The sequence below is a fragment of the Rhinoderma darwinii genome, chromosome 1 (genome assembly GCF_050947455.1).
Source record: "Rhinoderma darwinii isolate aRhiDar2 chromosome 1, aRhiDar2.hap1, whole genome shotgun sequence".
Taxonomy (NCBI): domain Eukaryota; kingdom Metazoa; phylum Chordata; class Amphibia; order Anura; family Rhinodermatidae; genus Rhinoderma; species Rhinoderma darwinii.
Genome location: NC_134687.1, coordinates 482,404,980 through 482,432,308, shown reverse-complemented (window position 1 = coordinate 482,432,308; position 27,329 = coordinate 482,404,980). Strand labels below are relative to the sequence as shown.

The 27,329-nt window shown below is 41.5% G+C and overlaps 2 protein-coding genes across 3 annotated transcripts in view; one reads left to right on the top strand and one right to left on the bottom strand.

Moving 5' to 3' along the window:
- On the top strand, positions 1-27,017 carry HVCN1 (hydrogen voltage gated channel 1). 2 transcript variants are annotated; one of them, XM_075834743.1, is made up of 6 exons: positions 1-521; positions 13,528-13,786; positions 14,203-14,307; positions 16,045-16,276; positions 17,726-17,838; positions 26,141-27,017. In XM_075834743.1, the coding sequence occupies exons 2-6, from the start codon at positions 13,604-13,606 to the stop codon at positions 26,219-26,221; spliced, it is 714 nt and encodes a 237-aa protein (XP_075690858.1). In that variant the 5' UTR covers positions 1-521; positions 13,528-13,603; the 3' UTR covers positions 26,222-27,017. The 2 variants fall into 2 exon arrangements, with proteins under 2 accessions (XP_075690858.1, XP_075690868.1); XM_075834753.1 differs by lacking the exon at positions 1-521 and adding an exon at positions 579-779.
- Positions 22,788-27,329, bottom strand: part of TCTN1 (tectonic family member 1) — a 91,116-nt gene continuing 86,574 nt past the window's right edge. Inside the window, exon 15 of the mRNA XM_075834764.1 lies at positions 22,788-26,903. The gene's annotated coding sequence lies outside the window, so the exon portion shown is untranslated. The remainder of the gene's footprint in view (positions 26,904-27,329) is intronic.

Here is a 27,329-nt window from a genome sequence, read left to right as displayed (position 1 = left end):
AATGTATGGACACATCCACAGGGTGGTACTGATCATGTGGTGTAACCCTACACAGGAGGCGGGACCTGTTGCTAGGCAGCCACTCAAGCTTATTGGGATACAGACAAGGAAGTGCAGCACTTGCAGAAATAATTAATTTACAGTTTGATTGAACTAATAATATCACGACAACAGCTGTTTACTACCGCAAAGTGTGAAGAGAGTGGGAGGGATATCATAAGTTTAGAGAGAAAAGCAGCTTTTATTCCATATTTCTGTGATATAATTCCCCACTTTGTCTGGACGACACCACTCGGACAGGAAGCTAAACAATGTGCTGTGTAAGGAAACGGACTTCTGCCGACTCAACGTTTAGGGAGGCTCTGAAGGGAACTACTTTTTCTCTGTGATAGGTCTCTAGACCACATTACAGCGGCGGAAGGAAACGACGAGGATAAATCCACCGCGATTTAAATGAACAGTAAAGTTTGTGAGAGAGAAGCGAGACCGCGCGGGCACTCGCCTCCCCCTCTGCTGTACGGGTGAGTAGGACACGTTATGCCAGGCTTTGTAGGTGTAGTGCACGCTGGTGGGTACTAGTCTGGTGCACAGTATCCTGCCATAGCGGTGTGTGGAGGGTTATTACCCGGCAGTGTATATACTGCTCGCCCCATAACACTGGGGGGAACCTCCGAATGCGCATCGTTGTATATGGGGCTATACGCGACAGTCCGTCCCGGGTGCTGATGTTGACCGGAGATGTTCTGCTCAGCGTCTTTGTGTAGTGTTTCCGTTATCAGGTAGAACTATACACATGATTGTATTTTTATGTTCCCGCAATCGCTTTTGCTTTTACATTTTTACACTTCTATGATAAAAAAAATAAACCCAGATGAATCGATCTGATCGCTCACGCTAGCGTTTATAATGGAGCCATTACTGATATGGAGGATCTGATTTCTTGACCATGGCCGATTGACTTTAATGGGGTCCATTAAGGTGCTGGTATTTTTAACCGCTAGAATAGCGCTGCAGACTGTTTTTGCCATCAAAAATTCCTAAAATTCCCAGATGCGACCTCATAGGGCAGGTGTGAACGGGCTGGGATCACACCGGTGGAGTTGCATCAGTTGTTCTGATCTGTCACCCGTTGACCTCAGTGATCAGTTCCAGTATGATCAATTCCCCCCGGATTTAGACGGACGCGTGAAAAACCTTCAAGTGTGAGCTCCGAGCCAAGTTTCTCAGTCTGAACTTTTATATTCATAAATTACCCGACATTGCACGTCAAAAGCCCAACAAACCGTGAGTTCTAAAACCCTGCTTATTTATTAGTGTGTTTGCTGTTTGGCTTTATTCACACAGTGCAGTTTTGGTGCAGTTTTTGATGAGTGAATCCAGGAGAGGTATAGGTTTGCTCGGATCGGGCAGCATAAAGAAGCTGACTGGTGACAATAAGCACTCCAGAATAAAACACATCCAGGTACTAGCAGCAAATTTCTATCTACTTTTGGCTAGAGGGATCCTGATGTTTTTCCAGCCCAGATGTCTCAATAAATGACTGTCTGCATCTTAAAAGGGACCATATTATTTGATTCACATAAAAGCGATTCATTAATAGGTGATTTTTTTTTTTTTTTGTCCTTTAGGCTGGATTCACGTACAACGTTTTGCTTTTTTTAGGTTGTCACCCAGCAAGTGATGAATACTCGTTGTGTTCCTACTCTGTTTTAGGGTATGTGCACACGATAACTGCAATTACGTCTGAAATTACTGAACTGTTTTCAGGAGAAAATAGCTCCTGAATTTCAGACGTATTTACTTGTACTCTCGTTTTGCGGGGTATCTCTTACGGACGTAATTTGGAGCTGTTCTTCATTAGAGTCAATGAAAAACGGGTCCAATTACGTCCCATGAAGTGTCCTGCACTTCTTTTGACGAGGCTGTAATTTTACGCGCCGTCTTTTGACAGCGACGCGTAAAATGACAGGTCGTCGGCACAGAACATCGTAAAGCCCATTAAAAGTAATGGGCAGATGTTTGCCGAAGTATTGGAGCCGTTTTTTCAGACGTAATTCGAGGCGTAAAACGCCTACATTACGTCTGAAAATAGGTCATGTGAACCCAGCCTAAGAGTAGTGTTTAACCTTTAAATAGGCGCTCCATTAAAAAACATAATCCCTTAGGGTATGTGCACACGATGAGGCGTTTACGTCTGAAAAGACGTTTCAGACGTAAATGCTCCTCCTCGCATTTTGCGAGGCTTCTCTGACAGCCATAAATTTTTAACTGCTCTTCATTGAGTTTAATGAAGAACGGCTCAAATTACGTCTGAAAGAAGTGCCCTGCATGTAATGTATATAAGTGTCCTGCACTTCTTTTGACGAGGCTGTATTTTTATGCGTCGTCGTTTGACAGCTGTCAAACGACGACGCGTAAATGACAGGTCGTCTGCACAGTACGTCGGCAAACCCATTCAGATGAATGGGCAGATGTTTGCCGACGTATTGTAGCCTTATTTTCAGACGTAAAACGAGGCATAATACGCCTCTTTTACGCCTGAAAATAGGTTGTGTGAACCCAGCCTTAATGTTCAAAGTCTTTTGGTCCTAAATGACCAAACACTTTTGTGCACGTGATGGTTTAACACCCTAACTTTCTAATTTGTAGGATTACCAAAATATTTTCCGTGTCTTATTTACAGGCAGCGTTGATCTGGGTCTACAAGGGTTCATCAGCTCTGCCATGCAGGGTGGCACCCGTTGATTGATTGATTGCCTGTCCTATAGCGGTAGTGGGATTTCTGCTGTCTTTAATCACTACATGGTGTTCATTGAGAGCTGTGTATGCTGAAATAGAGAAAACCATGCATATTTTTTTAATAGATTTAAAAATGTACGTTGACCAATCAGCATCACACACTTCTCATTGTAAGGGTATGTTCACACGCACTAATTACGGACGTAATTCGGGCGTTTTTGCCACGAATTACGTCCGAAAATAGCGCCTCAATAGCGTTGACAAACATCTGCCCATTGAAAGCAATGGGCAGACGTTTGTCTGTTCACACGAGGCGTATATTTACGCGCCGCTGTCAAATGACGGCGCGTAAATAGACGCCCGCGTCAAAGAAGTGACCTGTCACTTCTTTGGCCGTAATTGGAGCCGTTATTCATTGACTTCAATGAATAGCAGCGCCAATTACGTCCGTAATGGACGCGGCGCTCAAGCGCCTGCACATGCCGTTACGGCTGAAATTACGGGGATGTTTTCAGGCTGAAACATCCCCGTAATTTCAGCCGTTACGGACGCCCTCGTGTGAACATACCCTTACTTTTTCAGCTACAGCTTCTATGTATCCTGGATAGATGAAAGCTGATTCTGCACTGAAACCTAAGTTTGTCAGGTCAGCGGGACAGACTGCATCAGTGTCGGTGGGTCTGGCGTGTCTCTGACACACAGGATCCATCCACCTGTTCTCCATCACCCCTAAGTTTTGAACTTGGATGTGATCGATAACAACTGGATCCACACGCAGGACCCGCTGTCATCAAAGCAGTCAGACCTGATAGCTACAGCTTCTATCTAGCCAGGATACATAGAAACTGTAGCCGAAAAAGTGAAAATAATTTTTAATAAAAACAAATTACAAAGTTGCACAAAACACAGGTATAGTATAAAATAAACCCCACAGAAAAAAAAAGAACCTCTTCAAAGGTTTACATGTCCTTTAATAGAATGCCTGTCCGTTTTACAGGCATAAAACACGGCAATACAGAAGTGTTGTAGTATAATCTAAAGCCCTCACACTGCTGTGTCTATGGAAAATTAAAGTTATGGCGTTTTGAAATGTGACGATCATGAAACTGAAGAGATTACTCCGTCGTTTAGGCCCAAAATAGGCTGGTCACTAAAGGGTTAATATGTTAACTCTGTTTGTGTTTTTTTTTTTTTTTTTTAAAGTAGTCAATATAATCATAATGCGAACATATGAGAGCGAATGACCAATCTTGTGCGGTTAGTCTTGTCTAATCACTTGATGAATGTAGTAAGAGGTTTTACTTCCTAATTTGCTTTGGGCAAGAGTTCTAATGAAATAATATAGCAACCACATTGTGATGAAACCTCTTCTTCAGTAGAGGACAACTCTTGTGTAAGACAAGTGGTAAAAATGTGAGGAAAATGGCAATAGGCCGGGTTCCCACGTATCGTAAACGGCGATTCCGCCGCAAAAATCACGACTCGGAGAAGAAAAAAAACCACACCCAGAACACCCTGCTTCTTCCTCCTGTCCGGTCACCTGGAATGACGGTTCATCCCATGTGACCGCTGGAGCCAATCACCTGCTGCCGTGGTCACATGGGCTGTAGCATCATCCAGGGGGACTGGACAGCCACAGAGGGACACGCCACAGTGACCACGGCCTAGGTAAGTATGGACTGTACTTTATTTTTACCAAAGCGAAAATTCTGGTTGAAAAACTGCACCACGATGTGACGTGGGTTCCAGGTCAGATACTGTGTGTAGTTTTTATGCAGCGTATCTGACTCGTGGGTACCTGGTCTTAGGGTATATTCACACACCGCAGATTTGTTGCAGAAATTTCTGAAACTGAAAATGCACTGCATTTCTGTAAGTTCCATTCAAATTAATGGTATAGTCACAAATGCTGTGAACAAAATTCTGTGTAGAAATTCCGCAGCATTTACAGTAGCTGTGAATGAGATCTAGCAAATATCAGCCACACACTGCGGAAAAAAAAACCGTAGGAAAGTACTCTGCAGTGCGACTACAATTCTGCAGCATGTCAACTTATGCTGCGTATTCTGTGCAGAGATGCTGTTATTGGCCCACCAACTTGAATGGGGAACAAATGCCGCACTAAAATATGCAAGATGAGTTTTGTACAGCATTTGCTGTAATCCATGCTGGACACTAAAATCCGCAGGTAAAACCGCTGCCGAAAAATTGCAATACTATGCGACTAAAAAGCACAATATTTGGTGTGGCTTTCTGTGACAGATTTACCAGCTTTTTTTTTTTTTTCTCGTATTTTTTTACAACGTTGCACCAAACACACTGATAGACATTTTTATAAAAAAATAATTTGCAAATTTCAGAGGTGTACATAGCCTTTAAGCATCATGCACACAACCGTTTCAATGTTGCAGACCTCGAAACATGGATCCTAGTGTGTTTTCCATATACTTTTTTTTTTTGCGTACCCATAAACTAGGATGGGTGAGACTGATCACAAACCAGAATAGGACGTGCTCTACAACTTTTTTTTATTTTGTGGAACAGACACACTGATCCACAAAAAAAACAGATTTGGGCATGGCCCCATAGAAAGGAATGGCTTAGTATGCTATCCGCAAAAATATAATCGGTTAGGACACTGAAGAAAGCAACAGTTGTATGCATGAGCCCATAGGCTGCTTTTTACACAGGGAGACTCACATCGACTATCACATTCTAACATTGCCCTAAAACATAAAAATTCCATGGGAGGGACAGAAACAGCCAAGTGAGGCGTTTAAATGTTTTACGGCAATATTTTGATGTGATGTTGGTAATCCTTCATTTCACCTCCCATTGAAACCAGCCTAATATTTTCTAATAAACTTGTACCCTTTGTATACTGCTCCATTCAACTTCTTGATTATCTGTAAGGAGGAAGGGGGTCTCGGGACTCCCTAGTGACCAGTGGGGGTCCCAGTGATCAAACATATTTTTTTTTATTACCTATCCACAGGATAAGTTTTAACTTATTTGGTGTCAAAACCTCTTTAAATCCTTTCACCCTTTGACATTTACAAATAAAACCTGAATTTAAAAAAATAAATAAAAGTAAAAAAATCCTATTCTACCCATATATTTTTGAAAATAAACACTTTACACTAGTGAGCACCTTCTCGCAATTTTGCATCAAAACATGTTTGTAGCTAAAAATCCATTGATCAATAGAAAAAAAAATCTTTTGTAGTACATATTTGCTTTTTGCAAAACTAGGGAGAAAACACTGATAAAAAAAACGCCAAAAAAAATAGTGTTGTCCTCAAATGCTGTGCCTAATTTTTTTTTATTTTTTTTGCAGCAGTTCTGCCATAATCGTAGCAAAAAAAAATGGCATAAAATAGTAATGCACTGTTAACATGATGCGCCCATGGTCAGGATAAGCTTTCGATATTTTATAGTGGGTAATCTTCTTGAACGTTCTCTACCCCTGCAAAGAAGTCTTATATGCTTCTCTGACTATTCAGGACGCTTGATAATCTGGGGCCTATCAGGGTCTTCCTTATGCCAGATTGAAGTAAGTTTACGGTTTAGGGCCTGTTCACAGCAATGTTGGTTTTCCGTTGATGGATTTTCTCCAACGGAAAGCTGCAACGGAACCCATGAACGGACAATCAACGCTGATGTGAACCCAGCCTTACTATTCTCAGAGCTTTTTAGGGTTTTATATATAAAAAAAAAAAAATGTATCTCCTTCAAACGGAGATCAATTTATTACTGTACCACTGATACCCATGAGTCAAAGTCCCCAATCTTGTGCAGAAATATGAAAAGATTCAAGTTCCCATTGGGGTATAAATCTATTTTTACCTAAAATGTGCTCACAAGGTAGTCTGCATCCTGTCTGTACTACTATAGACTATAAAACGTGTTTTGTATGCAGCTTATTTTTACTTGGTTTATGATTGCGTATATTTACAGAAATTCTTCACCCCGCTTTGGTTTTGTTGTACATAAATACGACTCTGCTGTGTTTCACCTGAATTAGAAATGATTTAACCTTTAGTAAAGTTTTGACCTGCACTTAGGTGAATTGTAGATGGCTTATATGTAAACATCACTACTTTATTGCAGCATTCCATTCCTACTCCACTCCGAGCCCATGCATGGTGGTGACTCAGCTGCTAAAATGAGCTCGTGTGAAAAGTACACTTTTACAGATTATGGTTTGTTTAGGGTCCCCGCCACCATTGCTCAAAATGCCCCCCTCAGCCACCCACCCGCACTCGTTGCTGCTGATGCCATGTTCTGGTTTTTAACCTTCAGTTTAAGAGACCGGTCAGTAGGTTCCCTACAACATTTTTAATGGTAACCACTTCAGCTGGTACTCCGATGCTTTTGGCACCCACAAGATTTAAGAGGGTTGTTCAGTCATAAGAAATTGATGATTGATGGCCTATCCTCAGGCTATACATTTTGTCTGAGTCCTATATTTAATACAATTATATTTTAGATATCTGGGCGTTCTATCCTTTTGGGATACGTTTTTAGGTTTTGCTGTCTGTTTATGAAGGGCCCCTTTATGCTTTGTTTTGAGGTCATTTGTAGGCGGTGCTAGCCTCAGGATAGGCCCTCAAGATCTGATCGGCGGGGATCCGACTTGTGGCACCCAGGCCAATCGGCTGTTTTGAAGGGGCCGCAGCCGGTGTATGAGCGCTGCTACCCCTTCATTCCTTTTCTGTTCGAATGGTGAAGAGGAAGCCGCACTCGTACAAGCGTCATGGCCCTTTCAAAACAGCTGATCGCTCAGGGTTCCGGGAGATGTACCCTCACCGATCGGTTGTTGATGGCCTATCCTGAGGACAGGCTATTAATTTCTTATGACTGGACAACCCCTTTAGCCTTTCATGGACCTCTAATGGCAGTCTCAATTTATTTTGCCTTTTGTCATGTAATTTATGACTTCTATGTTGTGATGTAAAAAAAAATCTCATTGTCCTGGGTGGCTTTAAAGAGTGTCAACAAGTAAATTGTGACATAATTGCATGTACAGTGTACACATCAACCTTGTAGCCACAACATAACCAGCTATTTTACTATATTGGCTTGGAATATAAAGTACAATTACCATGTTTTACGGTTCTGTTAATGTTCTATGTGAGTTTATACTATTTTTAAATGGAATTCTGAAAACCCCAATTTCAGTGACTGTGACACATCCAGAATTCCACATCCAGATATTCGGACCACTGCTTAGGAACTACTCCTGTTAGTGCAATGAGCAGATAATCTGCTGCCGTGTTCTCACTAACTTTCATTAATATCAAGAAATTGCTGCTTTACCAACTCCCTAATGTATCGTTGAATTATTATAGCCCTTCTATTGGAGCCACATCAATACATCCGTTACCTAACAAATTAAAGCATAGCAGCGGGAATTCAAGCTCCCTGTGTCTGGCTGGTCTCCTAGCAGAGAACCACCTACAGTGCCTTGCAGAAGTATTTACACCTTTTGGTGTTTTTGTTGCGTTAAATCATTGAATCAAAATGGATTTTTGGGGGGGTTTGTATCATTTGAATTGCACAACGTGCGTACCACTCTGATGATGCAAAATATTTGAAACTGTGACACAAGGAATACTTAAGACAAAAAAAACAAAGCAGAACTTTAATGTGCAAGTATTCACCCCCTTAGAAGCTGACAAGCAGTCCACACGTAACAGAATTAATTGCTGGGTATTTTTAGTCTAATTGCGGACGGTAAATGCGCAGAATACGGTAGCAGTAAAGTGGGTGTGAATGAAAAAATGTCATCCACACGCTGTGGAAAATTTCAGTCCAGAAATTTACCCGGGGTGCGTATTTAGTTCCGCAGCATGTCCATTATGCCGAATTCACACAGGCGTGCCGTTTTTGCGCAGGCAAAAAACGCAGCGTTTTGCCTGCGCAAAGGGCACTTAACAGCTCCGTGTGGCAGCAGCATATGATGCGCGGCTGCGTGCTTTTCGCGCAGCCGCCATCATCATTATGACACGCCATTTGGCTGTTTGTAAACCGAAAAGCACGTGGTGCTTTTCTGTTTTCATTGATCCTTTTGTCAGCTGTTGCGCGAATCACGCAGTTCGCACAGAAGTGCTTCCGTCCGGCATGCGTGGTTTTCACGCACCCATTGACTTCAATGGGTGCGTGATGCGCGAAAAACGCCCAAAGAACAGACATGTCGTGACTGTTACGCAGCGGACCAACGCTGCGCAAAAATCACGCACATGTCTGCACGGCCCCATAGACTAATATAGGTCTGTGCGACGCGCGTGAAAATCACGTGCGTTGCACGGACGTAATTCCCATTCGTCTGCATAAGGCCTTACTGCTGTGGAAAGTGCACTGAATTCCTGCGTTTTTCAGAGGAGATAACTCCTTACATTGGCTTGAAAAAAAACCACCGCAAAATCCACACTATTTTCTGCAGTACAAAAACGCAGGAAATGGTGCAGTATTTCTGCAGCAGATGGTCTGCTGGTTCAAGTGGAAATGCTGCAGAAATTTTCAGCAGTAAATCCGTTCTCTGTAGACAAGCCCTTTAAAGTCCATCTTTTTGCAGAGCCACCTTTTGCTGCAATTACAGATGCCAGTCTCTTGGGGTATGTCTATTACCTTAGCACATCTAGACACTGGGAGTTTCACCCATTCTTCCAGATAACAAGTTAAGTTAAATCAGTTTTAACTAACAAGTTAGGCTTTATTCAAATTAAAGCGTGTAAACTCGGGAGGGGGGGGGGTGAAAACGGCAGTTTTTCACATGCGAGTGGAACCTGTTTTCACGGATCTCTCAAACTTCGTCCTGTTTTTATTTCGGAGGCCCTTTACACAGTCCATTAAAACAACGGCCGTGTAAACCGCCCCATTAAACTACATGCAGCCATGTGACTGGCGTAAAAAAAGCAACACTGCCATCGCATGGAAGAAATTTACTTTCCATCGGAACGGAGCCCTGACCGACACAAACCATAGGTTTCAGTTTCCATCACCATTGATTCTGGGATTTTGAGGCAGATTTTGACCTTCCTGCACGCCGTTTGCCGCGATTTGAGTGCTACGAGCAAAAAACTCAGTGACATACGCTTTCTCTGCCTCCCATTGATGTCAATAGGAGGTCAGAGGCATAAACGCCCGAAGATGGGGCATGACGCTTCTTTTCACCACAAGCGTTTTTCCCGTGGTATTTTCGCCAGTTTTTTGGCACGTTTTCCGACGCGGTTTCCTCATCAAACTCCGTGTGAACTGGCCCTTAGAAATTGTTATAATAGAACAGAAATACTAAGACTAAATTGCAGATGCACATGAAATAAAAGCAATGTGACCACTGAAACCACAACTTTTTATAATGTATTGCACAAAGTGTTGGTGAGAAAAAAAACAAAACCAGAACGGACTTTGATGCAAGATTCATAAATGCGGAACAATGTTGTATAGCAATCTATACAAACTATTAATGGAGAGAACCAAATTTTTAGGAACCCACCACATAAAGAAGACATGTCCACAATGGGCAAGCAGCATTAAATAATTTGTGTTAACAAGTTTTCTCATTTAGGGCTCATGGACACCCCAATGTCAAATATAAAATCTCATAGAAATCTATAGGCCCATACTATTCGACTGTATGCTTCCAATTCTGTGTGGTTTTGTTTTGTTTTTTTGTTTGTTTTTGCATATTCAATTGCTTTCACTATTAGAGGTATTCTCACCTAACACTGCTTCTATGTGAGAATACTGTGCTATATGGAGACACCACACATGGGGTGGGGGTGCCGATGTAATGCCATAGGGCTCTGCTGTGTGCATTTGGCCTAATATGCAGTGCGGTAAAGTTAAAGAAGCTCTGTCACCATATTATAAGTGCCCTATATTGTACATAATGTGATCGGCGCTGTAATGTAGATTACAGCAGTGATTTTTTATTTATTTAGAGAAACTATCATTTTTGAGCAAGTTATGACCTATATTAGCTTTATGTTAATGAGTTTCTCAATGGACAACTGGGTGTGTTTGTACAACACCCACTTGGCCAAAAAGTAAAGAGGAGTGTATGACGCAGACCAATCAGCGTTACATATAGTTACATAGTTTGTACGGTTGAAAAAAGACACATGTCCATCAAGTTCAACCAAGGGATGGGAAAGGGGAAGTGGGATGGGAAAGGGGAAGTAAAAAAATTTCTACACATGGCAGTTAATATTTTTTTGTTCTAGGAAATTATCTAACCCTTTTTTAAAGCCATCTACTGTCCCTGCTGTGACCAGCTCCTGCGGTAGACTATTCCATAGATTCACCGTCCTCACAGTAAAGAAGGCTTGTCGCTTCTGCAAGTTGAACCTTTTTTTCTCCAGACAGAGGGAGTGCCCCCTTGTTTTTTGAGGGGGTTTTACATGGAACAGGATTTCACCATATTTTTTGTATGCGCCATTCATATATTTATATAAGTTAATCATGTCCCCCCTTAGTCGTCTTTTCTCAAGGCTAAATAGGTTTAGTTCTTTTAATCTTTCCTCATAACTTAGATTCTCCATGCCCCTTATTAGCTTCGTTGCTCTTCTTTGTATTTTTTCCAACTCCAGGGCATCCTTTCTATGAACTGGAGCCCAGAACTGAACTGCATATTCTAGATGAGGCCTCACTAATGCTTTGTAAAGTGGTAATATTACATCCCTGTCCCGCGAGTCCATGCCTCTTTTGATACACGACAATATTTTGCTGGCCTTTGAAGCAGCTGATTGACACTGCATGCTGAAATTTAGTTTATGATTTACAAGTACACCCAGATCCTTCTCAACAATTGACTCCCCCAGTGTAGCTCCCCCTAGGACATATGATGCTTGCAGGTTTTTCGTACCCAGATGCATAACTTTACATTTATCTACATTAAACTTCATTTGCCAAGTGGACGCCCAAACACTTAGTTTGTTTAAATCTGCCTGCAATTCACAAACATCTTCCATAGTCTGAACTATATTGCATAGCTTGGTGTCATCTGCAAAAATAGAAATAGTGCTATTAATCCCATCCTCTATATCATTAATAAATAAGTTGAATAATAGTGGTCCCAGCACTGAACCCTGGGGTACACCACTTATAACTGGGGACCATTCAGAGTAGGAATCATTGACCACAACTCTCTGGATACGGTCCTTGAGCCAATTCTCAATCCAATTACAAACTATACTTTCTAAACCTATAGTCCTTAATTTACCCATTAGATGTCTATGGGGGACAGTGTCAAATGCCTTTGCAAAGTCCAAAAACACTATATCCACAGCGGCCCCTCTGTCTAGGCTTCTGCTTCTCCCCATTCATTTATACAGCACATACCGATATAGCTATATCGCTATGTGCAGCCACATACACAAACACTAACATTACTGCAGTGTCCTGAAAATGAATATACATTACCTCCAGCCAGGACGTGATGTGTATTCCGAATCCTGACCACTTCTCTGCATGTGTTAGAAATTGGTCCCACCATGCATTTTAGATTACTGAATATATGTCCTATGTTTCTGCTTGGAAAATGTGACTGATCCTCCTAACCTGTTGGAGCACATAGACCATAACATTACGGGGCTTAGAGGTACTATTAGGCTGGATTCACACGAGCACATTACGTCCGTAATGGACGGAACGTATTTCGGCCGCAAGTCCCGGACCGAACACACTGCAGGGAGTTATGTATGATGCTAGGAGTCCCTTCCTCTCCGTGGAACTACTGTCCCGTACTGAAAACATGATTACAGTACGGGACAGTTGTCCCGCAGCGAGGCAGGGACTCCTAGCATCGTACATAACTATGATGCTAGGAGCCCGGCTCCCTGCAGTGTGTTCGGTCCGGGACTTGCGGCCGAAATGCATTCCGTCCATTACGGACGTAATGTGCTCGTGTGAATCCAGCCGAACGCCACTGAGATGGGGTGTGCTCAAACTGATGAGTACGAATGTGGCTCCATTCTCAAACAGTGACGATCAGAAAAACGTCTGATCTTCACCGACTAACCCCTTCTATGCTGTGTTCAATGCGGATTGCGAGGAGGAGGAAATACAAACTGGGATGCTCCTTTTGTAAGTGTCACAGGGATACTCTGCGCATAAAAAGTATGAGACTGCGTCACCGAGTCCAGGGTCCATTGAAGGACCCTAGGGCTGTCTTACTGTGGCCAGTTGTTAGGACCTCCTTATGTATGCTCTAGCAACTGCATCTGAAACTCATTAGCATAAAACTAATCTAGGTCAGAACTCCGTCAAAAATGATCATTTTTCTAAATAAAAAAAAATCACTGCTGTAATCTACATTACAGCGCCGATAATATCATGTACATGATAGGCCACTTATAATGTGGTGATAGAGCCTCTTTAATATACACAGGGTAATAATATACTGCCATATATGTATGTCCTAGTATATTACAGAGTGAAAAGAGAAATAAAGAAAATCCTTTTGTTGTATTTAAAAAAACAATCAACCACTATAGACATATAAGTTATCTCTATTACCTTAGCAATCTGTACAATACATTTTTAACAATATTTAAGATGATTGGTGAATGGCCTAAAAATAAAAACCAGGATAGAAGTTTTTCCCCATGTTGTAAATCCATAAAAAAAAAAAACCCAACCAACACTAATGTCATCCATGTCGGAGTAACAATTAAAAAGCTATGACGATCAGGCTGTGGGAAGGCAAAAACAAGTCTTTATGACCTACCCACCTTTTTTTTTTCCACTGGTCTGTTTTGTAATGTGAAACGTCTTCTCTCCCAGATCTTGCAGATAGGTGAAGCCTTACACCACTTCAGTTCTACTGATCAGAGTGATGAACGTTTAGCTGCTTTCAAACATGTCCAAGTACCTGAAGCATTTTACTTCTGTTGGTGACAACCACAATGAAAAGCAATGGAATGTTGATGATGAGGAGAAGCACCACCAGGAAGAAGAGCCCCAAAAGACGCCCCATCCGTTTACCTCTTCATACACCCTCAGAGATGCTCTAAAGTGGCTTTTCGGTTGCCACAAGTTTCAGGTACTTTCCTCTCTGCAGACAAATATGAATTGTAAATGAACTTTGTCACTATGTAATGTCTGATATTGTTTGTTTCATGTTCCCTCTAAATGGTAAGGTGCTACGTAATATGTTGGTGCTATATAAAGATTATTATTATTATTATATGATTTGTAGACTCTGCTTACCAAAGTGACAGTGAGACATACTTTTTTATTTAAATATTTTCATTATTTTATATGAATGTTTGTTTCCCTGTTATAAAACACCACTTCTGAAGTTACTTGTAGGTGATTTTCAGCTAATGTATTACATTGTTACATAAATTACTGGACTCAAATCCATACAGGATGAATAATTTCAAAGCAATTCCTTTATTTTACAACTATTTATAATAATTAGCAAGCAGATATTTCACTTTTATTTTGTTTTTACAGATTGTTATTGTTTGCCTGGTCATCCTCGATGCCTTATTTGTTCTCATTGAGGTACTTTTGGACTTGGAACTATTAGCTGAAAGGGTTAACCACATTATACCAGAGGTAAGGACAGTCCATATTCCACAACAAATTCTAAGACCTTTGCCATTGCTGTTACAAGAGAAGCTCAATCGGCATTCTCTCAGATACTGGCCGTTAGAACAAAGCCTCAGCAGTAATGAACAGCTGACACCCGTATACTTCTTCTTCTCTCCCGCTAGGATGTATCTATCCTATTGCGGAAAGGGGGTTAAATGGGAGTTAATAGAAATCTTCACTAACGATAACACTGCTGAGATATTGGCGAATCGGGCTTCCCGACCTGCAGCATATTTGCCCAACTATGGTTATTGCCGTATCTGATGTCTTCTGTACCTAAAGTATCCAAATCTGTCGGTTGTTGGGCAATAGTAACTTTTGTCGACTTTTCAGAAGTTTATAATTTGACCTTTTGTAATGGATTTTAAGAAAGTAAATGTTTTTTGTTCTAAGCTTTCATGCTAGAGTATGATCACTTTAAAATTACACATCCAAAGCCTGAGGCAGAACTACTGAGAGGAAATGTCATCAGAATCCATCATGGAGACTTTGTGTGGGTTTTAAATGATTATCTATAGCCGAACTGGCTTGAATAGAGGCAAATATTGTATATGTGGGGACACTGATGTAGATGGCGGTTTAAATTTACTTAAGATATCTGACAACAGTGGGGTTGTTCTAATGAGATTCTGATATGTCAGGGGCAGATTTTTATCCTGTAACGTCAAGAGATTATAATTATGCATAGGCGTATGATATTCAAAACCTCTCCCCCCTCCCCCCCCTTTTTTTTTTTAAATTGTAAAGTGGGGAAGACTTTCTGAATATCCTATGCATATGCTTAATAAATAAAATAAAAAGTAAATATATATCACACAAAATGGCGACCGCACACTGCGAACACCAATGTCGCCTAAACCGCTAAATATACCTTACTGCTAAAGCTACTTACAATAGGGAGGTTCTTAGCGCACATTTTGATCAAATTGTGTGAACCCACCTGCCATGACAAGGAGTCCCCTATAAGGTGGGAACCTATGCTGCACCTGCACCCAGAACTAGGAATAAGCCTACATATATCTGGAATGGGAGGAGTGCAAAATCAAAGAATGGAGGGAGTCACTAACCCCACGTATATGAATCGCATAAACACAAGCTTGAACAGCACATTCCAACAAAATGAAACAAAACTTGTATGCATGTGCAAGAACACCTGTGGGGTTAGTGACTGCCTGTTTTTTGATCTTCAACTCCTCCCATTCTGCCCTGGGTGATTTTAGTTAGGTTAGTGCTGGTTCCTACCATCCCCAGATATATGTAGGCTTAGTCCCAGTTCTGGGTTTATGTGCAGCGTAGGTTCCCACCTAATGGAGGACGCCTTGTTGTGGCAGGTGGGCAAACACAATTTGATCAAAGTGTGTGCTAACAACCTCCTATTGTAAGTAGGTTTAGCAGTAATGTATATTTAGTGGTTTAGGTGACATTAGTGTTCGCAGTGTGCTGTCGCAGTTTTCTTGTGTGCTGTATAAATTTGCAGTCACAGGCGTTCTTGCACCTGCATACACGTTTATAGGTCACCTGTACGTGAGTGGACTATAGACAGGGAGAGCCTAAAGCCTCATTCGCATGATTGTTAACCCTGACTGAGTTTTGTGGTCTTTAAGGCACACAATTACAAATCTAAAAAACAAATGTAGAATTCACAATATTGTTGTAGGATTACTATAAATATGTATTTTTTTTTTTTTTCTACCCCACCAGATATTCCATTATTTGAGCGTTTCTGTATTGTCCTTCTTTCTGCTGGAAATTGTTGGTAAACTGTATGCCTTTCGACTAGAGTTCTTCCACCACAAGTTTGAAGTGTTTGATGCAATTATTGTTATAATATCATTTATCATCGACGTGGTCTATATAACCCGGGAAGATATTTTCAATGCAGTGGGGCTGTTAATCTTACTTCGACTCTGGAGAGTGGCCAGAATTGTGAATGGTAAATGTTACACTTGCAATGTATTCTTAATGATTTAACATTTTGGTGTGTGTATCTCGCTCTATCCACTGTATTCATGAGGGGGAAACACAAAGCGTCCCCCTGCATTTCACCAGTGACGGGCTATTCTTTAGTAGTTAAAGGGCTCAATGTTTTTCCCCATACTAGCCAGTCCTTAAACCTGGCCGCATAGTATGATGATGAATCTGTTTTGATGACTTTGCAGTAAGATTTACGTATGTATAAATAGATCCTTTTTTTTATACCTAGGACTGTAATCCTGATCAGGGCCAGCCACTGCGACTATATATAAGTAGTTTTTATATTTATAGGGCAAATTTTGTTTCTTTTTACAGCAATTTTCGCAAGCACTGCAAAAACACCACGGTCTTTCTGCAAATACAATCACAGCAAAAAAAGGCTCATAGAAAAATACCTTCGAAGTTTGTTGAATGTTCAGCTACACTTTGACATGTCATAGTGACCTGTCAGATGTTTTAGTTTGGTGGGGGTCCGATCACGGAGACCCCCAGCAGTTGCTAGAACTAAGCAGCTGTGAGCGCTCAGCCGCTTCGTGTCTGGCTTTTTCTGGAAAGCCGTTGTATCGGAGTACGGGCTCATAGACTTTGTATTGCGTCCGTACACCAATACATTTATTTCCGGAAAAAGCTAATCGACACGAAGCGTTTTTTTTTTTTTTTGCTGCCTACTTCTGGATCAACAGTACAGGATAAAATTATGCACTACATGGATATGTATGTATGTTTGAGGATTAAGGGTATGTGCACACGCTAGCTGTCATTTACAGCTGAAATGACAGCCTGTTTTCAGAAGAAAACAGCTGCGTCGTTTCAGCCGTAAATGCTCCTCCTCGTAATATACGAGGCGTCCGTGACGCTCGTATATCTTGAGCTGCTCTTCATTGAGTTCAATGAAGAACGGCTCAAATTACGTCTGAAAGACGTGTCCTGCTTTGCCGAGGCAGTCCATTTACGCGTCGTCGTTTGACAGCTGTCAAACGACGACGCGTAAATGACAGGTCGTCTGCACAGTACGTCAGCAAACCCATTCAAATGAATGGGCAGATGTTTGCCGACATATTGTAGCCCTATTTTCAAGCGTAAAACGAGGCATAATATGCCTCGTTTACGCCTGAAAATAGGTCGTGTGAACCCAGCCTAACAGAACACACATTAAATTTCCAGTTTTTACTTGCACAGTTTATTTCTGCAAATTAATGGGCATTAAGCAAAATTTACATCAGAATTAAATGAAAAGTGCAAACGCGCATGGTACAATCCTGCTCCATTTCCACTTCATCCAGAAACTACTCATTTAGTGAGATTCTCCATCTACTGACACGTCATAAGTCAAGATCTGTCACCAAAAATGCTCGTTTACTGTGTGTGTTTGGTGTAATGCTGCTCAGTACCGATTTTTGTGTTAAAGGTGTCATTCTGTCCGTGAAGAGTAGAGCAGAAGAAAAGATCCACAAGTTAAAGGCGAAACAGGAGACCCTTCTTGCCAGAGTCTCTCATCTGGAGCAGCAGTGTACCCAGCAGGTAATGTTCAATCCTGAACTGGAATGAAGGTCCTATTAGAAGCTACTTTTAAGATTTAGTCAATTGAATAAATTACAATGCCTTAACTTCTTCCCAACCGCCCACTGTCTGTCGCTGTAGAAAAGGCTTATGAGCACTCTTAGCAGCTCATGTATTTGGAGAGCCATATGAAATACAGCTGGGATGAAACTCCAATCCCAGCTGTTTAAATCTTTGCTCGCTTCAGTCCATGACTATGGCATGGTCAAAGCTGACTCCACTCTTCGATCCGGTCCCCAGAAACCTAATAATGTGATTGGAGACTGGGGGAACCCTCTGCAGTCAGTCCTGGGGACCTAGAAAAGACACCAGGGTTGTGTGTGGCTTTTATTTTTCTTTAAAGCCTTCTGCTGAGGCACGCTATGTTTTGCCCTCACAGTAGCCTGTTATAGTGACCCAGTATAAGGTATTAGCATACAGTAGTATGCTAATATGTTAGCATTTTCCAAAATTATTTTATCGCTTAATGGGATATAAAAAATGGTCTACAAAAAGTAATTATTTAGCATAAAATATATTTTATTGTGCCGCTCCTATTCTGCCTAGAAATTTTTGACAAAGGGAACCGTAACACCCACTTGTCAATTTATTCAAAGGGATGTGTCCCTACACAATTTCACTGTCATCGCTGATTGGACGTTGTCAGTGTGTATGGACACACCCCCAACTGGTAACACCCAGTTGTCAATTTATTCATACATTTCTAAACTGAATAACAGAACTCTACATTGCGCTGTTTCTCTGTAAATGTTCCAGAATTCTTTCATGAGGAATACAAGTATTTACATATAACAGACGTTTCAGGACCTCTTTAACCCTTTCCCTGCCAAGGACGTATCTCATACGTACTTGCAGGGAGTCACTTCAGTAGCCAAGGACGTGGTTCGTCCTTGCTACTAAAGGCTCTAACTCAGGCTAGATTGCAGCTAGAGCTAAGAATCTAGTCTGTAAAGGGAATGTGTTGAATTAAAAAAATATTTTTTTCTTTAAATTAAGTTCCTTTTTATTTTTTTCTCCCACAAGGTGGAAAGTATTAAATAACAATTTTACATGTTTTCCTATGTTGGCCACCAGAGGGAGCACGTCCCAGAATTACAGCAAGGTGAATCGGGCAAAGCAGCCTGACATACAGCTGCTGTAAATGTGGGAGGAAGACTCACCCCCCCCCCCCCCCCCACCTCCCTATTTTTGGCTACAAGCCAGGAAAAGGTGTCTTCAAATTGCTAAACGTTGTTCAGGTCCATTTTGGGAGTGTTTTTACAATGGCAGCTGGTAAAAGGCTAAGAATGATGAAAGTCAAAACAGAAGACCCTGTGGTTAATGACTTTTCAGTTGACCGGTTCACACGGCGTGTATTTGATGTGGTTTTTTGGCACATTTTACGTGCTGAAAAATGTGTCAAACGCTTGTTCAAGCTTCCCATTTATATCCATGGAAAAGCGTGCAACACTTTTTTTTTTATATTTTTTTTACGCAAGCTGTATTAAAAAAAACGCGTTTAGGGGAAAAAAAAAGTGTCTTGTCAATTCTTTGGCACGTAAAGCACGCCAAATATTCCCATAGTCAATGGGAATAATCTTACGCGCAAAAAGCATGCACAAGATGTGTCAAGACACTTAAACGCCTGTATTTTAAAAGGCACTTCACAAGAAATGCTATCTTATTTTACACGTCGTGGTTTTTGTTGTTTTTTTAAGCGGCGTGTGACCCTGCCCTAAGGTAATTATTTTTCATTGGCGTCTAGTTTCTATTGCGGTGCAGGGAGAAGACAGAAGTCACTGTAGGTGAGAAGAATTTGATCTTTTATAAACTTTATTTTGCAGGTTCTGCTCGACCGTTTGGCCTACGTCGTAGATATGTTGGACTACTTCGATCTACGTTTTGTAAAAAAAAAAATGGTTAACTAGGGTTGTGCGGTGGAGATTTTTTATTTGAATAAACAAATATATTTTCTTAGGGTATATTCACACAGTGCGGTTTTGCCGCGTTTTCGCCACTCAGCCGAAAAAATTGTGATAAAATTAGCATGAGCTATTCGATGTGGTTTTCGGCCGTGCGGGAAAGGTGATAAAACCACTCTGAATACACCCTTAGGCCCTGTTCACACAGAGCTTTTTGCAGGCAGAAAAAAAAAAATCTGCTTCAAAATTCCTGATGGAATTCTGAGGCAAACTTTTAAACTTCCTGCACTTTTTTCGACCGCGGCCGTTGAAACTAATGCAAGAACCCTGGGCAAAGACTCCACGAAAAACGCCGCCGAAAAGTCTTCAATGGGAGGTCAGAGGCAAGGAAGAAAACGTCACTTTTTTGAATTTTTTTTATTTTTTCCCCGCAAGCGGTCAAAAGCCACCCGGGGGCAAAAAAAAAAATGCCTCTGCCTCCGATTGAAATCAATGCTCCCCGTATTGATTTCGGGGGTTTTATGGTGCGGATGCCGATGCGGTCTCCGCATCAAAATCAGCGCCAGCAAGCTCTGTGTGAACAGGGAGTTATCTGGTTTTTTTTTTTTTTTAGTACTTTACCACTTAGTATTGGCAGTTGTCTGATGATATCCACTACTAAGGCGGGGCTTAGTGTTAGCCAGTAAAAAAAATCTAGCACTAACCCTCCATTGTTACCCCGGTACCCACTGCCTCCAGGGGTATCGGGAAGAGTAGTGATGGTCGGTCATCGGGGCAGCCACAGTCTGGTATTGGGCTGTGAAGGGCCAAAAAACAGTGGCTCTTCCCACCCTGATAATGCTAGCCTGCTGCTGCTTCATTGTAGCTGGCTGATTGTAGAGTGTCTGCCCCCCCCCCACCATTCTTATAACCAGCCAGATGCAATGAAGCAGCAGCAGACTAGCATTACCAGGGTAGGAAGGGCCACTGTTTCTGACCCTTCACAGCCTAATACAAGTCTGTGGCCACCCCAGTGCCTGACCATCACTACAGATAGTCTGGTACTGGGATAATAATGGGGGGGGGGGGGGGGGTGTTAGTGCTAGCTTTTCTTACTGGCTAATGGGAAGTCCCGCCTTCGTATTGGACGTTGTCAAACAGACCACTGCCATTCCTAAGGTGCTAATAAAGTATTAAACGCAGACTTATTTTTTTTAATTGAAACAAAAACTCCCCCCCACACAATCCTCACCATTTTATTTAAAAGAAAAAAAACAAAAAGATCATCGAAGTAGTCCAACGAATCTACAACTTAGTCCAAACGGTCCAGTGGAACCTGCAAAACAAAGTTATTATATGCCACTGCTTCTTCATGCCTTGCTCCTACTGTGAATCGCCATGTAGTTACACAGCAGTTCACAGTAGGAGCAAGGAATGACTGAGCAGTGGTGCTCGCCGCTGATCCTTAAACAGCTGATCAGCGGCGCTCGTGTGCTGCAGATCCACTGTTTTGAAGGGTCAGCGGTGAGCACAGTAGGCGCAAGAAACGAGGGAGCAGCAGTGAATTGTCCTGTAGTGGTGGTTCACAGTATTACAGGCTTCTCCTATTCACTTGAATAGAAGATGCGTTTATAGTAGGAGCAAGGAACGACTGAGCAGCAGTGCTTGCCGCTAATCTTTTAAAACAGCTGATAAGCAGCTATGAAGGATCAGTGGTGCTCGTGTGAGAAGACTAGCACTTGCTCATCTAATTACCCCTCTGCATCTTATAATAAGGCCACTTATTGACTCCACTACCCGAACTTTTACCAGCGGTCGGATCACAGTGTTGAATAATTTTCATCAAGCACCTCCTACATATAATATTGTCCCTTTTACCGTCCATACCCGTTCACTAGTTTAAAATCCACTGACCGCTTCTCTAGCGATCCCAGTTACACACTACAATCATAGCAATAAAGATTATCACTAAAGAACAATGTCTAAAATATTTCTGACTGATTGGAAAAGATGTCAGTCAGAAAACACAGGATTTTTTTTTTAAATTTTTTTTCTGCGCGGGCCATGATCTGAAAACAGTGAATCTTACCTCAAACCTGGTAAACCTTGCGAATAGCCATCTGAATCCATAGAGTGAAAAGTAGCCTTAGAGGCCTCCAACTGCTTTCTGGGACCCTCGTGAGGATAAACAAGGATTCAGACCTCCGGAGGGAAGCGGTTATAGAAATGTAAGTCCACAAGGCACGGACGTGTGGAGAGAACACTCCCTCTGATGACTGACAAAAGGTTGGCAGAACATTCTCCCAATGTCATTCATGTGAAAAGCTGAAACAACCTTAGGCAAAAAGGAGGGCACTGTACAAAGCACCACCTTATCCTGATGAAGTTCAGAATGAACAGACCGCTTTGTCTTGCCACTCTGCACAGACTGAAGTCACCGCTACCAGAAAAAGCTCCTTCTAGGAAAGAAGACTAAAGGGAGATTTCTTGCAAAGTTTCGAATGAAGCCTATTGCAGAACCTACAAAACCTAGTCCTCAGATTCCTTTTTGGAAACTAAACTGAGTGTGAACCCCATCCGCAACCTCTTAGCAGAAAGGTCCTGGCTTCAGACTTGGATGCCACTGGGCGATCAAACCAGATAGAATGTGCCAACCCATGTCCCTTCCGGAAGCTACATTTTCACGAGGGGAAATAGGAGAAAAAGCACCCCATAATTTATTACCCAATTTCTCCTGAACTCTGAAATACCGAATGTGTGGTCGTGAAATGCTGTATTGGCTCACGGCGAGGCTCTTTTCCTTTCAGAGCACGGATTTTGCCAGAGTGGATTCAGACCGTCATGTTAGCCAAGCCCCTGAGGTATCCATACAGTAGAAACCCATAAAAATTATACCATTTTGGAATCTTCACCCATAAAGGAAATCGAGTAGTCTAGTAAACTTGTCCCCACGGGTGTTTGTTAGAAATGGTCCATGGAAAAAATAAATAAATCACATTTTCTCCAATAATGTGGTTTTAGTCCCAATTTTATTTTAAGGCATAATAGGAGAAATTAGCACACCAAAAGTTTGTACACAATTTCCACCGAGTAAGGCAATATCTCATATGTGGACGTAAATCTCAGACTGGAGGGAGATGGAATGGCAGGTCCCACTGCCAACCCACCCACCATTCCATAAAATGCAGCCCAGAAATCAAAAAAGATGTTACTCTATAAATTCTGCATTTTATGGCCAATATGTTAGATGAACTAAAAAAATAAATATATATATATTTTTTTAAATTGACCACACTTTAGAACACTGAAGACACAATCCAGGCTTTGTGGGGCACGTTTTGTACATGTATCTTGTCCTTCATTCTTTTATGGGGCCTCTGTTTTTGTTTTTTCAGTGATGAAATGCTGGCTGGGAACCATCCTGCTGACGTTGCTGCTAGATCTAATGAGCTCCGCTTCCTGGCCAGCAAATAACAGGGATTTAATTACCCTTTCCTGAAATTGTAGGAATGTATCCCTACTGCCAGCCTTTTTGTATAGAGATGTTGTGTGTAATGCAATGTGTTAGGTGGACAGATCACACCTTTTTGTTTTGCGCATAGCGTTGTATGGATTGATCCAAAAGATCAATGCTACCCATAAATTTATTGTACTCCTGTACGCACAGGGGTTTGAGAGCTTGGGTGGTGGACCGGTGTACAGGGACGAGGTTGCTGCTGCCATAATGAATGGTGATCAGGACGTCTCTAGTCTCTGTGTCTGCAGCAAAGATCTGCTGCTCCTCAGACGGCCCTGCTCTCGCCTACCCTTAACAGTCCTAGCAGTGTTTTGGGGAGGCCTTTTCTGTTTTTTCCCGATTGTGCCACATCCAATGTGGATCCGGGACGCAAGGACTTTAAGCAAAGGGACACTATTATAGAAATCCTCTATATGAATGGTACCCTTTGACAACCGCAGATGCACAAGGTCCCATACAATCTTCCCACTGACTCCTAGGAAGGGGGAGCATTCGAGGGGATCAATTTTATAGTCCTTTTCCTCACTCTTAAGGAAAGGCTCAGGTTTATATACCCATCGCTTCAAACAAACGAGGGATTGATCCACTGCAATCTGTTTTGGGGTATAATATTGGAAAAATGCCTGACAATTAATGGTCAATTAATTGCCTTATTTTAAAGAGCCGGTCAAAATTTGAGGCATCTAGGGGTGGGAAGCGACTGTCATTAATATCCTGCATTCTAACGATCGCCTAAAAGTGTGTCCTGCACATTATTGTGCGGTAGAGAGGAGTGCTATATAATCTATCGGGGGACCAGTAATCTCTAATAGTACTAAGCATATTTTAAAATGCCCAAACTTCAACAAATGCAGCAGAGGTGTCAATGCCTGAGGTCCCAGTTAAGTGACTCTGAACAATGAGAACTGTATGACACTGGTCAATGTCATACACTTCTCTTCAAACTGCCTAGTTGGTAAAAAGTAAAACACGCCCAGTTGGTCATTAAGAAACGAATTCGCATAGCGGGGCTCAGAATGGAAGGAGTGCCATTTGGCTTTTGGAGTGCGGATTTTGATGGATTGGTTTCTGGGCGCTATGTCGCATTTGCAAAGCCCCTGTGGGACAAATGGTGGAGGTCACTTCTGGGGGGTTTCATTTTGGAAACTACATCCCTCAAGGTATTAGGTGTGTAGTGAGCATATTAACCCCATAGTTGTCTTGCAGAAATTAGTGTGCACTCGATGTTGCAGAGTAAAAATTTTTTTTTTTGCATAGATATGCCAATATGTGGTGCCCAGCTTGTGCCACCATAACAAGACTGCTCTCTAATTATGCTGTTTCCTGGTTTTAGAAACAACTTACATTTTATTTTTTTCGAGGCAAGGTGACTAAAAAAAAAACGATGCCAGAATTGCTGGTTTTTTATTTTTCTTTACGCCGTTCACCATGCATGTTAACCTACATGTGAACTTTATTCTGCGGGCCAGTAAGATTCCGGCGATACCAAATTTATAGCACTTTGTTTTACAACTTTTTGCACTATAAAATTACTTTTATAATAAGATTTGTATTTTTTTTTTCTGTTTCCATGTTGTAAGAACCATTACTTTTTCATTTTTTTCGTAGACTGAGTTTTATGAGGGCTTCTTTTCTGCGAGACTAGCTATAGTTCTTATAGGCACCATTTTTGGGTACATGCGACTTTCTGATCACTTTTTTTTTATTCCAATTTTTGTAGGGCAGGGACAAGAAAAAAACTAATTCTGGCATTGCTTTTTTTGTTTTAAGCCGTTCACTGCGTGGAATAAATAACATATATTTTTATAGCTTGGCCTGTTACGGACGCGATGATGCCAAATATGTACGGTTTTATTTTGTTAAATAATAAAGGACTTGATAAGGGAAAAATGGAAATCTTAGGTGTTTTTTTTTTTAATTTTATTACTTGAAACTTATTATTTACAAATTTTTTTATTTTTTTAAACACTTCTCTAGTCCGACTTGGGGACTAAAAGGTCCAACTGTCAGATTACTTTTCTAATACACTGCACTACATAGGTAGTGCAATGTATTCGATCTGGTAGTCATTCACTGACCGCAAGCCAATTAGGCTTCGCCTCCAGTCAGGGCCTGAAAGTCTTCCGTACTAGGCATACCGAGAGGCCAGTGTTAGGCCTCCGGTTGCCCCTGCAGCCACCGGCACACTGCATCTCATCGGCACCCTAGCAATGAAATTGCCAATCACCTTAAATGCAGCGATCGCTTTTGACCGCTGCATTTAAGTGGTTAATGGCGGGGATCGGAGCAAACTTTGGTCCTCGCCATTTCCCCAGGGTGTCGGCGAGAACATGAAGCCGACACCCGGGGATCCTGGCACCAACTCTGCTTCTGAGCCGGTGTCCAGCATTTGTCGTACGGATACAGCAAAATGCAGGAAGCACTAGCTTTCCATGACTTATCCATACGACAAATGTCGGGAAGGGGTTAATGTGAGACTGGTGCGCTGGTGTCTTTCTCCGAAGTCTAAACTTACGTCTTTTACAGACATTTGTTGCTTAAATGAAAAAACGAATGCAGTGACCTAATTGGTCAGGGAGGAATCAGACTGTACAGGTAACAGCAGTGTGCAAAACCACATTGCAAATTTGCAGTAGCATAGTATAAGTTTTTGTCCGCACAAACAAAAATACAGCAGCAATTCGTTGTAAACCCATGTGGCATAGGCCACTCTATGTATGGGCACCCTAATGGCATGGGGCCCTATTTACTGCTTTAATAGACTAAACGGAGGTGGATCAAACGATACAAACTTGAAGTTGAAACAGTAGCTGTAATTGATGCTTAAATGAAAGAACCAAACTAACTAAGTATTTACATTTTACAGGAACAAGAGATTTCAAGACTCCAAACATTATTACAGCAAAACAACATATTTCCAGAGACTTACAACCCAGACACCGCTTGACAATATCAAGTGGATCATTACTTTCCTTGAAAATATCTATTTTGTAAGACCTTTTTGTATAGTTGTTTGAGTAGCACGAGCGCAATGCAAAGAAACAGATTATGTGATTTTGTCCTAATATTTAATCTCACAGTATAAAACATGTACATTTTAATAAATATGATTTTTGTACGCAGATTGACGTACTAAAAATATTTGTATAAAACTTTTAATAATTATTGTACCAAAATAAAGCATGATGGACCAGCCACCAGTCTTTTTAGAGACCATAAGCGGTTTTCTTCATTTCTTCCCATCGTTACTGAGAATCTTGTCTGGAAAGCAGCACATTATCTCATTTGGAAGTACAAGTCAAGGTGTTGCCTGCAGGAAGATGACCACTGGGCTTCTTGCGTATAGTACAAATTGAAAGTCAGGCAGAGCCTTCACTTGTTTGCAGTCTTTACATTCATTCATGAACAGTGGTGCAACTAGTGATCAAATACGCCGTCCCGAAGCGTTTGGTTATTACTTTTTCCAGGCGACTGATAACTCTGTCTTTAATGTTATAAAAAATGTTTGCATTGTAATCTTTGTAGATGTTCGTCCATATTCTAGCTGGTTGGGTAGTAGCGGTTTCTTGTCTTTTTTTGGGGGGGTTTTCTTTCCTATGCATTTCCCATAAGTGATGCAGCAGATAATTCTGAAAGAAAAGACTTAGGAGTGGTGTGTGTTTTTTTTTTTTTTTGGGTACAAGAACTGCCATATGATAAAAGTATTCCAATAAATTCATCCATTGTGTGATTTATTATGGCTATTAAAATAACTCTAAAGTAAAGTCTGCCTCTCTCCTTAAATGGCACAGGGGTCGAGTGGGGGCTCACTTGAAAGATCTATTCAATACGAAAACAATGCCACAATCTATTTTGAGATGGGATTTATTTTTTACGCTGAGATATTTAACTTTAAAGTTATCGGCTACCGCCGGTGTTCGCATTACCCAAAATGGTATACAGACACCGGTGGGGTACCCACATCTGCATGTGTTGCGTGTGAATTTCACTCCATTAAAAAGGCTGAACATCCGCAACGGAATGAGCTTGCTGCAGAGCTGAAAATCTGCAGCATG

Coding starts and splice junctions, on each gene's coding strand:
- HVCN1 (XM_075834743.1), top strand. CDS start 13,604: ATGTCCAAGTACCTGAAGCATTTTACTTCTGTTGGTGACAACCACAAT. Junction 14,308..16,044: donor TTAACCACATTATACCAGAG/GTAAGGACAGTC, acceptor CTACCCCACCAG/ATATTCCATTATTTGAGCGT. Junction 16,277..17,725: donor AGTGGCCAGAATTGTGAATG/GTAAATGTTACA, acceptor TTTGTGTTAAAG/GTGTCATTCTGTCCGTGAAG.